Source organism: Halichoerus grypus, chromosome 8 (assembly GCF_964656455.1).
Source record: "Halichoerus grypus chromosome 8, mHalGry1.hap1.1, whole genome shotgun sequence".
In the NCBI taxonomy this organism is placed as follows: Eukaryota; Metazoa; Chordata; class Mammalia; order Carnivora; family Phocidae; genus Halichoerus; species Halichoerus grypus.
In genome coordinates, this window is record NC_135719.1 from 4,813,983 (window position 1) to 4,826,858 (window position 12,876).

The 12,876-nt window shown below is 49.4% G+C and overlaps 1 protein-coding gene across 4 annotated transcripts in view; it reads right to left on the reverse strand.

The window, feature by feature from the left end:
• ZNF592 (zinc finger protein 592) overlaps positions 1 to 12,876 on the reverse strand; it is a 49,395-nt gene that overhangs the window by 19,997 nt on the left and 16,522 nt on the right. For 3 of the 4 annotated variants that reach the window (XM_036083047.2, XM_036083054.2, XM_036083064.2), the window contains exons 3-4: positions 11,947 to 12,030; positions 474 to 2,736 (exon numbers count right to left, since the gene is read on the reverse strand). In XM_036083047.2, coding sequence (XP_035938940.2) covers positions 474 to 2,717 — 2,244 coding nt within the window. In that variant the 5' untranslated portion in view covers positions 2,718 to 2,736; positions 11,947 to 12,030. Of the gene's footprint in view, positions 1 to 473; positions 2,737 to 4,334; positions 4,430 to 11,946; positions 12,031 to 12,876 lie in introns of all 4 variants that reach the window. The other variant, XM_036083073.2, reaches the window with a different exon arrangement.

Genomic DNA, 12,876 nt, shown 5'->3' on the forward strand with positions numbered 1-12,876 from the left:
TTGGCCCGACCGCAGTCTCCCCGCGGGGAACAACGCCGTACACACCGGTTCTGAGAGCACACACTGCAGGGCGGGGCGGGGGCGCACCCACCTCGGCCCCCCCAGTTCTCCGGGCGCGTGCGAACCCGGCCGGAGCCTCCCGGAGACCAGGGGCGGCCCAGCAGAGACCAGCCCGGCCGGACAGGGGCCCCGCCCGCCCAGTAGCGGGAGCTCAGCGGGACGTGGGGCGTGGCCACAGGCACCGGGCGGCGGGCACGTGTTCAGAGTCGCCCCGAGTGGCGGGTGGGGGGCAGGGCCCTTCCCCCAGGAAACACCAAGCACGCCGCATTCCGGAGCGTCACTAACCATCAAGCCAGGCGTCTTCTTCTAAGACTCATTAGACGCCCCCGCATCAGGGAGCTTTTCTCCATGCCCAATCATGGAGCTGGCGCAAACCCGGGGGCTGACAGCCATCGCAGGAAGGGTCTGCTTACCAGCCCCTCGGTTTCCTCCGCCGTCCTCTGGAAATGGGCAGCCATAGCCATGTAGTCGCGTATCTGCCTGTGACATTCGAGACACTTGATTCCGTGCCGGATCAGCCTCACGGGGTCCGGGTAGAGCGGCAAGGCCGGGAGGGCTGGGCTGGCAGCGGCCGCAGCGAGGCCGGGCTTGGGGGAGGCGGGGGGCGCCGGGGCCGCTGGTGCCGGGGAGCCGGCGGGGGCCGACACAAACATCTGGTCCACGGAGATGGGCTTCACGAGCAGCTGCGAGCACTGCATGACCAGCCCCTTGCTCTTGTGGTCGCGGGCGTGCCGGAGGAGGCTGCACTTGTTGAAGAAGAGCAGCGTCTGCGAGCACAGCGTGCACAGCACCTCGATGTGGACGCTCCGCCGGCCGTAGTGCTGGCTCAGGCTCTTCTCTAAGGCAAACGCGTCCCCGCACTCCAGGCAGCAGTAGCCACTGGCCGGCACGTGGATCCTGCTGTCGGCGGGGGGGCTGAGATTTGGCGCGTAGAGGGGCACGGGGTTGGAGCTGTGGAGGACCTTGTTGAAGACCTCCACCACCAGCGGGGCGGCCTTCCTCACCTGGTGGACCAGGGGGACCGACATCTGCGGGAGCTGCGGCTGACTCCGCCGCTGCGCCGAGGACTTGGCCGTCACGGACGCGGCGACGCTGTGCGGGACGAGGTTCAGGTTGGCCAGGTGCACGGCCTTGGGCAGGAGGGTGGCGGGGGCCGGGGCGGACGCCTGCAGCGCCGCGCTCTGCTGTTGCTTCTTGCCGCTCTGCGCGCCAGGGGCAGCCCCCTTTGGGACCCGGGGCCCGGAGCTGCCGCACGGAGACGCCGCTTCACCGGCCTTCGGGGTGCCCTCGTCCCCTTTCTTGTCACCCTGGGGGCTCCCGGCATTTGTGCCCACCTCAGGAGAGGGCGCCACAGCCGGCAGGGCGGTGACCTCGTCCTCCGGCGCCTCGCTGGGGGCCTCGGCAACGGCACTCCCCAGAGGTGACCCAACGGGGGACTTACTGGGATCGTCAGGGTCCGGCAGGATCCTCGTGACCGTCCGTTTGATTTCCCCCGAGGACGTCTTAATGGTTTTGATTCTGACTTTGGGGATCGCTGGTGGGGAGCTGGCAGCCACTGAAGGGGAGCCTTTACCACTGCTATCACTGCAGATGCTCCGAGGGCTGTCCGATGGCTTGACGTTCTTTCTGGTGGCCTCCAGGGGGCTCCGGGGACTCTTTGGTGACTTGGGCATTTTGGGGCTACCTTTGGAGCCCTCTTTAGTGGGCCCCGAGGGGTCCTTTGCATGGCCAGGTTGATCCTCCTTGGTGACGCTGGCCACTCTTTTGGCCTGCAGGGCCACCAAGGCTGCAACACAAGAGGAAAGCTTGGAGTGAGCTGGCTTCAGGCGCTGCCTGGGGGGGACTGACGAGCAAGCGCCAAGTTCCAGGGCAAGCCCCTTCGGCTCTCCAATACTGTTACTGGGGTGGCTGTTGAATTCCAAAGCTTCCCCAAAGAATCGACTGGCATCCAGCTCCTTGTGAGGCTCCCCCACCTTCTGCCCACCTCGCTCGTGTTCCTGTTGACTCCCCAAGGGCAGAGGTTCCGGCTTGGGCTCCTTCTTACAGAAGTGATCAAACATATGGAGCTCTGGGACCGGAAACTTAGCCAGAGCCTCCAGGACTGGGCCCCCCACAGGCCCACACCCAGGAGGGGGTGGAAAATAACTGTCAGAGTGCTTGGGCTTCATTCCAAACCCATTATCTTTGATGGCATCCTCAGGTTCTGGGCTGGAGATTGGACTGAACTGGTTAAAGGTCGGTAATGGCTCTGACTTGGAAGGTTCTAGCTTGCCAGGGAAACTCCTGGCACTGTCTCCGTTCATGAAAGTGGAATCAAACTTCCCACAGTTGTGGCCCAGGTTGTGGGGATCTGGAGGCAGGTCCGAGCCCCGGAATCCATTGTGTAGGAGGCTGGGAGCAATGTGGTCTTTCTCCGCTTCAAACGACTCCTGGCGGCTGGTGTTCTTGACAATGACACTCACGGCCGGTACATCTGAGGATGATCCTGAGTGAGACAAGGACACACTCTCATCCATGCACATGCCTGGAGGTTTGAGGGGACTCTCATTCTCCTCACTGGGGGTCTGGATGGCCTCCTTGGCATCGAGGCTAGTGGGGTCTGGGATGTCAAAGGCAGCCAGAAGGTCATCAAAATCTGGAGTTTTCATATCCCCCATGGCTGGATGCTGGCAAGGGCTACAACAGAAACAGAACAGAATCAGTGATCCCCAGGATCCCACTGGACTCCGTCCAGCACCATCTTCATCACACGAACACACACACACACAGCCAGGATGCACATACATGAACCCCCCAGACTCTGGGAAGTCACACACCTGACTTTTACCCCAACAGGTTTCCAAAATGCTGGGGACATTGGGGGAGGGGTGGAAAGAGAAGTTTATATGCAGTGACAAGACCGCCTGGCCAGTCCTAAACATCAGTACCTGGAAATTCCTAGCTGGTTGCATGGCCAAAAAGAGAGAGCACTCATATCACACTCCCTCAATTTCTCAGGGACTATCAACACTCCCTAATCACACGTACTAGCAAAAAACCAATCACTGAGGGCTTCAAAAAAACAAAAACAAAAACAAAAAACAAGCATGGCTCAGCACCTCTTTTCTTCGGAAAACTTCTGATTCATAGATGAGACGTGGCTATAAATTCTGCTAATTTAACTCCTAGTATTTAATCATTAACTTTGTAATTTTGGTTTTTTGCTGGATGAATTCAACCAAATCCAAGATGATTTGCTATTACCAGGATTTATGCTAACTGTCTCATAAATAAACTCCAGCAAATTATATCATCTCCTAGGCCTTTTTTTCCCTCTAGTCAGTGTCTGCTTGATTCCTTCATTTTCACCTAAAACTGTTACTGGCTGGCGAATGGATCACTAAATGTGAGGGGCAGAGCAACTCTCAAAGCCCCACATGGTTATCAAATGGGCCAGGGAACAGCGTCAGGGAAACCCCAAATTTTATTTTAACTTAATAGACAAAGAAAAGAAAACCCAGCTGTTTCCTTCATGCTCTGGAGAAGGAGAACAACGGCACTACGGTGACAGAGGAAAGCCAAGGTCCTAGGAAAGAGGCCTCCCATCAGGAAATCACTGTAACGCTCAGCTAGCTGGCTCCAACCTGCTGGAAAGAGGAAGAAAAACCCCACCACCTCCCTTGTTCAGCCACGAATCCTCCATCTGCTTCAGCATCCCAAAGCCTCACTTGCTTGCATATTTCTTGCCCTACACCTATACTGAAAACCTGTCTGGGTGCAGAATGACATTACTCTTTCAGAAAGCAGTACAGTGGCCCCACAGAACCAAACATGTGGCAAATCCTCAGGGCCAGGAACCCCAAGGCCAATGTTCTTATCCTAAGAACAAAAACCCCCAAAAGCTATACACAAAAGTATACAACATTATTAAAACAACACAAAAGAGGAGCGCCTGGGTGGCTCAGTCATTTAGTGTCTGCCTTCGGCTCAGGTCATGATCCCAGGGTCCTGGGATCGAGCCCCGCATCGGGCTCCCTGCTCTGCGGGAAGCCTGCTTCTCCCTCTCCCACTCCCCCTGCTTGTGTTCCTGCTCTCGCTGTGTCTCTCTCTGTCAAATAAATAAATAAAATCTCTAAACAAAACAAAACAAAACAACAACAATACAAAAGAGAGAGACAAACACACACAGAGAATCTACATGTCCAAGAACAGGGAATAATTAAATAATTGATAGACTATTAGGAGGCCATTAAAAATCCTAATTATGACATTTACACAGCAACATGGAAACTTACTTATAGTGCTAAGGCACCTGGCTGGCTGTCAGCAGAGCACGCAACTCTTGCTCTCAACTCTTGTTAGTTCCAGCCCCATGCTGGGGTAGAGTTTACTTAAAAATAAAAAATCTTTTTTTAATAATTTCCTTTTTTTTTAAAGATTTTACTTACTTATTTGAGAGAGAGGGAGAGAGATAACACGAGCAGGGGGAGTGGGAGAGGCAGAGGGAGAAGCAGGCTCCCCCCTGAGCAGGGAGCCCGATGTGGGACTCGATCCCAGGACCCTGGGATCATGACCTGAGCCGAAGGCAGACGCTTAACGACTGAGCCACCCAGGCGCCCCCAAAGTTAAAAATCTTAAAAAAAAAATCACTTACAGTGTTTAGTTAAAAAAAACTAATACAAAAAACATTGTCAGACTATAACAATATAAAACTAAGTACGCATTTGAGCCAAGATTAAAAGAAAGATAATTATGCAGGGTGGTGGGATTACCGGTGGGTTATTTTTTTCAAGATTCTTTTTGTGCTGATAGATTGCTTTTATAATTTTAAAAGGGATAAATAAAGGGGGGGAGCACTTAGAACCACAGGGGAGAGGCACCTGGATGGTTCAGTCAGTTGAGCATTTGACTTGATTTAGGCTCCAGTCACGATCTCAGGGTCCTGGGATCCAGCCCTGCGTCAGGCTCTGCACTTAGCAGGGAGTCTGCTTGAAGATTCTCTCTCCCTCTCCCTCTGCCCGTCTCCCCACTCCCGGTTCTCTCTCTCTCTCTCAAATAAACAAATCTTCTAAAAAATTCGGAAGAAGAACCACAGGGGAGCAGGTGCTGGAGCGGAGGTGTGTCGTTACCAACCCCTGGGGTCAACAGGCTTGCAGGTTGGGTTTCTTGCCCCCCTTCCAACCCCCAGCAAAACACATCTGTCTGCTTAAGAGTCCTCACAGAAAATGAAAAACACCCACCACTGGGAATATAGCTAATTATGGTAGAGAATCGCAAAGTGAAATACCAATTATCTAAACTAAATACAATTGGCAGAACACCTCTTTGAAATGAAATGTCAGGTTGTCAAGTTCCTGGACACAAATGACTGCCTCCTGGAAACAGGGGCCCATAAGCAAGAGGAACATGCCGGCTCTCCAGGAGAGCACTAATATCCCCAAACCAAGTAAGCCGCTAGGCAGGCCGATCAAGGGGCTGAGAAAAGCTCGTGAGGGAGGAGAGGCAGTAGGTGGTGGTGAGTGCCAGGAGTAGCGGGCGCCTCCTACCGCCTAACGTGAAGTCCGGGAGCTCACGGCAGAGACGAAGGACAGCAGAAGAAAGTAACGCTCTCCACACAGGGCAATCTCAGGGCTTGGCTGAGAATGGTCTGAGAGAAGGCAAGGTATCTTCTGCTAGGAAAATCAGAGCAGGGGAATGCTGTGGCAGCTCAAAATCAGCAGCAGGAAAAACCTCTCTAACCTTTGGATCTTAAATACCAAAGCTGACACTTTTAAAAGCCAAAGAGCAAGTCCTATTTTCTATTTACTCATACAGCAGCAATCAATAGCCGTGAATAAGGGACTCATGGTGTACCTGCTTGTATTTCTTTAAACCTTGCTCTAAACCTTGTATCACATGGCTTATAAGTAGAAAAGAGAAATTAATCAAAATGTACCGTTATAAAAGCAAAGGAAGAAACTGTACAGAAAAAGACCACCAATAAAAAGTTCTAGTCATCAAAAACCTGCCAGCACACAGTTAAAACGCAAACAACAAACCAACAGAAATATCTGTAACGTGACAGTTCCTCCCATTAATGTCTTTACTCTAGAGAAGGCCCTTACGAAGCAGGAAGTAAAAGATAAGCAGCCCACTAAGAAAATGAGCAAAAGTGGCCAGCACACAATTAAAAAAAGAAACACAAGTGGACAGTGAATACATTAAAAAAAAGTTGCTACCTCACAAGAAATTAGAGAAATACAAATTAAAATAATGAGAAATACAAATTAAAAAAATGAGCCCATTTGGGGCTTACCGAATTGACCAAGGTTTTCAAAAAATAATTCCTGGGGGCACCTGGGCACCTGGGTGGCTCAGTCAGTTAAGCGTCTGCCTTTGGCACCTGGGATGGAGTCCCGCGTGGGGCTCCCTGCTCAGCGCGGAGTCTGCTCCTCCCTCTGCCTGCCGCTCCCCCTGCTTGTGCTCACATGCTTGCTCGCTCTCTTTCTCTCTCTCTCGTGCTCTCTCTCAAATAAATAAATAAAATCTTTTAAAAATAATAATAATTCCTGGTATTGGCAGAGATGTGGCAAAGTAAGCATTCCATTTCTTTCTTTCTTTTTTTTAAGTAAGCTTCATGCCCAGCATGGAGCCCAAGGCAGGGCTCAAACTCACGACCCTCAGATCAAGACCTGAGCTGAGATCAAGAGTCGGATGCTAACCGAGGCGCCAGCCAGGCACCCCTGCAAAGTAAGCATTTTGAAGATAGTAGAAATTGATGAACCCTGTCTTAAGAGCAATTTAGCAATGCATACATAAGGCCCAATAACTCCACTTCCAGAAACTTATCCTAAGGAAATACAGATGCATGTGACAAAGATAATCACTGCAGAATTATTTATAACGAAATTATTTCATAACAAAAAATGAGCCACAACCAAAGTTCCAACAAGAGAAAATTGGTTCAATAAATTATAGTATATTAACACAATTAAATACTAGACATCACTGTAGCACGTATTTATAGCTACGAGAAATGCTCCAGATCCAAAGTGGGGGGCGGGGGGAGGATACTGTAGTGTACATACAGTACAATTTCTATTTAAAACAAAACATTTTTATTATATACAGTGTTTATGAAAAGGGCTAGAGGAACACTCTAAAATCTTAAAAGTATCTCAACAGATGAGATTATTTTCTTTCTTTTGTTTATCTGCATTTTCAAACTATTTATTCAAACTATTTATTTCAAGTTGTACTGCTTATATAATTTTATTAAATTATATTTTTAATACACAAGAAGAAGAAGAAGAAATTAGGAAGGCCAAAAACATTTGAGAAGCTTTTTACAGAGGACTCCAAACATCACTAATATAAGATTCTTAAAGCACATCCGGCATGACTCAGCAGGGGACCTCCAGCTAGAAAATCAGTGAACTAACTTAACTGGCATAAAAAGTGTAGTCAAAATAAAAAGCTTCAGCACGCCAGTGTCTGCAACCTGTTGCAGGCTGGGAAGCGCACACCTCACACTGCGCTGCCCATTTTGCCAGGGGACAGCATCTGGGACCAGAGCCTGGGTCTGGCCTCTGCCCTGCGTCCACGAAGACCAGCCTAGAAAGCCGGCTCGCCTTGCAGAGCATCAGCAGAGCGCACCCTGAAGCATCTGAGCAGACGAGGTCCAGGCATGGTGAGCTCAGCAAGTGATCTAGAGGTGCCTAGTCGCTGGGCAAGGCAGCACCCCCAGTCCCTGTCGCCTGGGCAACCCCTGCTGCCACCTATGCTGCCCCACGGGCGCAGAGAGCGGTGCCAGGGCTGACGGGCGGCGCTGTGCCCTCTCCTGATGAGCTTCTCTGCAGGGAGATCTGGACACTGAAAATAGATAGATAGATCCCTATTGTTTACTACAGGATCTACTACTTGCCCAAAAAATGTTATCAAACACTTAAGTAAACATGTCAACAGATGAGGTAGAGGGAGCACCTTAGTTCTGAAAGGACCTCATCAGGCCTGATTAGCCTGTGAGAATTCTTTGAGGGAGTAGGAACAAGAGGATTATGGTAGAACTAGTAGGCAGAATCTCCACTGACTCTAAATGTCAAAATTCCACCAAAAAACAATTAAAAAAAAAAACTGAATTCCATACAACTTCGGTGACTGCATGTTGTATGCATCTGTGTGTGAGAGAGAGTGTGATTGTCATCTGTGGGGAGCCATGAACAGCAGAGTTTTAAACCCACGGACCAGTTCTGGACTCAAGCTTAATACTTTCATAAAGTACCCAGAATGGTAGCTCCCCTCCCATAAGAGGACCCAACTGTATCCACATATGTGATCCTGATGACCAGCCATTAAAAACACCACTATTGGGACACCTGGGTGGCTCAGTCAGTTGAGCATCCGGTTCTTAATTTCGGCTAAGGTAATGATCTCAGGGTTGTGGGATCAAGCCCCGTGTTGGGCTCCAAGCTGGGCAAGGAGCCTGCTTGGGATTCTCTCTCTCCCTCTCCCTCTGATCCTCCCCCACATTCTCAAAAAAAAACAAAAACCACCAATACTGGGGTGCCTGGGTGGCTCAGTCTGTTAATATATACATATATAATACATAATAAATACATACATACATATGTATTACATACATACATACATACATACCACTATTGAAGGAGGGCCTGCGAAAAAACTAATTTAAAAAGGAGGTCTTGTATCCAAAATGCCTTGAGAACCAATGATCTAGCAGAATATTAGGCTGTAAGCTTCATGAGGGAAGAGGCTTGTCTGTCTCATTCATCACTGCATTCTCCATTAGGTACTCAATAAACATACCGTCAAGCAATAAAGTGAAACCTTCAAGACTCCAAATGGTCTTAAAAGTACTGCAGAAATCAAAATGCAAAATTAAAAGACAATGAGTTCTCAGGAGGCTACATGAATGAGTGAAATTATGGTAAAGGAGCATCAGTGGAGGCCAATGTGAAGGAACATTTAGGGAAAAGCAACCCTAATGACACTTTTAGAATAATGGGTTCTCAGCTACGCTGTTCAGTAAAGAGGCTTGGCCATCAGCCAACGTTGCATGTTTCATCACAAAAGGCCCAGAAAACACTGGGCATTATCTGAAATAATACTGGAAATGAAATACAACTTGTGATCCTGCCCTTACTCAAAACCACCCCGTGTCCACCGCAGGATGTGCTGTTCAGTTTTGGTTCCCTGCACCTTAAGAAAGACATAGTAGCATAGGAAGAGGTCCTAACAGATGACTGAAGTTATAAAGTAGATGGAAGAGCTTTCTAATAAGAGCTTAAAAATTAGAACTCTTTTATTCTGGAGAGATGAAGGTTTAGGGGAGAGGGAGAGGATAACTGACATGTACATTTGTTCACCACACCTCACACCTCAAAATACTAGAGAGGAAAGGGAAGAATTCTGAAGTTTGAAATAAAAGTAGACAAGTAAGAGATAACTTTACCCGTTAGAAAATACACTGAACGGGCACCTGGGTGGCTCAATCAGTTAAGCATCTGCCTTCGGCTCAGGTCATGATCCCGGGGTCCTGGGATCAAGTCCCGCATCGGGCTCCCTGCTCAGCGGGGAGTCTGCTTCTCTCTCTGCCCCCGTCCCCCTCCCCTGCCTGCTCATGTGCTCTTTCTCTCAAATAAATCTTCAAAAAAAGAAAAAAAAAAAGAAAATACACTGAAGTTGTTACAGGTAAAATATATAAATGTAGTAACATCCACACTTGTTTGAATCTAGAAATTAAAAAAAAAAAAAGGCTCTGAGGAACTAAGAACAAGGAATTGTCACTAAACCTATGAGCTTCCTTTCCCTCAGCATCAAAGGCTTTGAATTTCAAATAACATTAAACTTGGTCATCTGTTTCCCTTAAGAATATTAAGTTCAGTAACGGCAGATTAATAAAAGTTCAGAAACAGGCCAACAGGGGGACAGAGGCACTCTGAAAACATTAAGAAAAATCTGATCTCTATTCAGTATATTGTTTAATAAGACAAGGAAGCAAACAACATGTTACAGATTTATACAATGAAAGTTAAAGGCGGCAAGATTCAAGGAACACTGGACTGGGAAACCACAAAATTCAGTTTCCTGAATTTGCCACTGCTTGTTGGCTAAGGACTAGCAGGATGGATGGAGGTATATATTACAACCTGAGGGTAAACTCTTTACCCTGCTCCCTCACACAACTGAATACGGCGTACGTGTTGATATAATCTGTTCATTCAATAATACGTGTTCAATTATTGTTATACCAGTTAAGAGTGTACAAAGGGGTCAGTGGAAGTTACCCTCAGCTTTCTCTTTTAGAAGGAGAATTCCAGGCGAAAATGGAGTAAAGAGTAAGCCAAGCTGTATGATGCACAGGCAAAGCGAGCGAGTGAGCACATATGCTTACTTAGAAGAAGCTGAGAGTGGAAGAAAATGCCTGAGCTGGTGGCCAGAGGGGGGAACTTCTGTCCCAGGAATGGGAGCTAGGCAAGGGGAAAGAAGGAACAAGCAAGCGAGCAGGCGTGAGAGTAAGCTGCTGCTGCCATTACTCACAGGAGCTTTAGTTGGACTCTGGCTGAGCAATGAGAGAAAGACATTGAGCCCATGGGTGTAGAGAAGGGAGCTCCGTGAAATCAAATGACATGGGGAAAGACCCAGAACGAAGCCCCAGGCCAGGAACAGCAGAGCAAGAAGAGTGAGAACCAGGGAAGCCCAAGAAGGACTTTCGCCCTGACGCTGTCAGCAAGTACCCATGAGAAGGTCTTGGGCACGCTTCGGTTTATCATGTAAAATTAGACGAACTTGAAGGATCTCTGAGTCCTTGAACAGGCCAGGCTACAATGGCTGGGCAAATTGACCTACAACTATGGATTTCTACATAAAACATAACTCCTAAAGTGGACAAGCGGACTCTCTCCCATACGCCTGTCACTGCCCTCCTGAGTACACACCTGAGGCCTGCTTGTGGGTCTCAGGGGCCCCAGGGCACAGGTGTTCTGAGCCGGTCAGCAGCCGGTGCTTCATTTCACAAGGCACCTGGTACTCTAATAGTCAACAAAGGGCAGCCCAAAGAGACACTCAGCAGTACAAGAAAGCAGGTGCCCCAGTGGACGCTGGACCCAGGCAAAACAGCAAAGCTTTCCGCTTGTCTTCTCCTCCATCTGGTCTTAGCCCCCTCCAACGCACACTCTGCCACAGTCGTTGCTGTAAAACATCTATCTGGTCACAGAGACGTCCTCCTCAAGATGCCCGTCCCCTTCGGGAGATAGCTCCACGTCTCCAGCCAGCGTGGAGAGCCTTTCCCCTCTGGTCTCTGCCCACCTCTCCAGCCACTTCCCCGGGTGCCTTTCACTCACTGGCAACTCTCATAGACTTCCTCTGTGTCAGGGCCTGGGCTGTTCCCCCTGACTACAGAATACCTGATACCCCACCCCATTGGCTCCCAACACAGATCTGCCTGACAACTCCTCCTCGGCCCCAAGCTTCTGCTCCAGGGCCCCCTTCTCCGCATGCCTTCTCTGAGTGCCGAGACACCAGTCCCCTGCCCTCCTCCTCCCCCCACTTCCACTACAGCAGCGATTCCCACAGTGGGACGGGATCCTGAGTTTTCTCATCAGCCTGTAAGCCTCTCCAAAGTTGGGGTCATGTCCTTTACCTCTATTTCTGAGACCTAACACATGTGGTTCCCAAGGGCAAGTAAGCTGTCACATTCACAGGTCCCTCCCCAAGGGTCCCTCCCAGGACCATTCTTCAATGCCTCCCCAAACCCCGGCTGGCACATCTGCCCCTGTTTGTCCTGCCCAAGGTGCCCTTCGCCCCCAGAGGCAGCATCTTCTCTCCCCCTCCAGGCCCTTCCACCCCAAGCAAAAACCCCACTTCCCAGGAAGAGAATTATATTGCAAACATTCTAACAAGACTCACAGGATGTTAGAGCTGAAGGGGACCTCAGAAATGATCTGGTCCAGTGGCTTCCAAATACACGTCTGCAGACTGCTCCTGGACTGACTGCAAAAGAACAACACGGGAGGTGACTTTCGAACACAGAACCCCAGGCTCCTACTAGGGAACTGAGATTCAACCAGTCTGGGATGGATCCCTGCATTTTTTTTAAAGCCTCCCCGTTGATTCCAGTGCACTGGCCTAGTCCAACCTCTTCATTTTATACCTGGAGAACTTGGGCTCAGAAAGGAGAGGGTCGGGGCACCTGGCTCAGTCAGTGGAGCATGTGACTCTTGATCTCAGCATTGTGAGTTCGAGCCCACATTGGGTGTAGGGATTACTTAAAAATAAAATCTTAGGAAAAAAAATATTGAGGGGTGCCTGGGTGGCTCAGTTAGTTAATTGTCTGCCTTCGGCTCAGGTCGTGATCCCAGGGTCCTGGGATTGAGCCCCACATCAGGCCCCCTGCTCAGCGGGGAGCCTGCTTCTCCTTCTGCCTGTTGCTTCCCTTGCTTGTGCTCTCTCTCTCTGTCAAATAAGTAAAAAAATCTTTAAAAAAAAAATATTGGGGTGCCTGGGTGGCTCAGTTGGTTAAGCGACTGCCTTCGGCTCGGGTCATGATCCTGGAGTCCCGGGATCGAGTCCCGCATCGGGCTCCCTGTTCAGCAGGGAGTCTGCTTCTCCCTCTGACCCTCCCCCCTCTCATGCTCTCTCTATCTCATTCTCTCTCTCAAATAAATAAATAAAATCTTTAAAAAAAATAAAAAATAAAAAATAAATTAAAAAAAATTTTTTTTAAATATTGAAGGAAGAAAGAGAAGGAGAGAAGGAGGGAGGGGGGGAGGTGGGTGGTTTGCTCATCAATCAAACATTTACCAGATGCCAAGACATGCCTGGCACTGAGGCCACGAA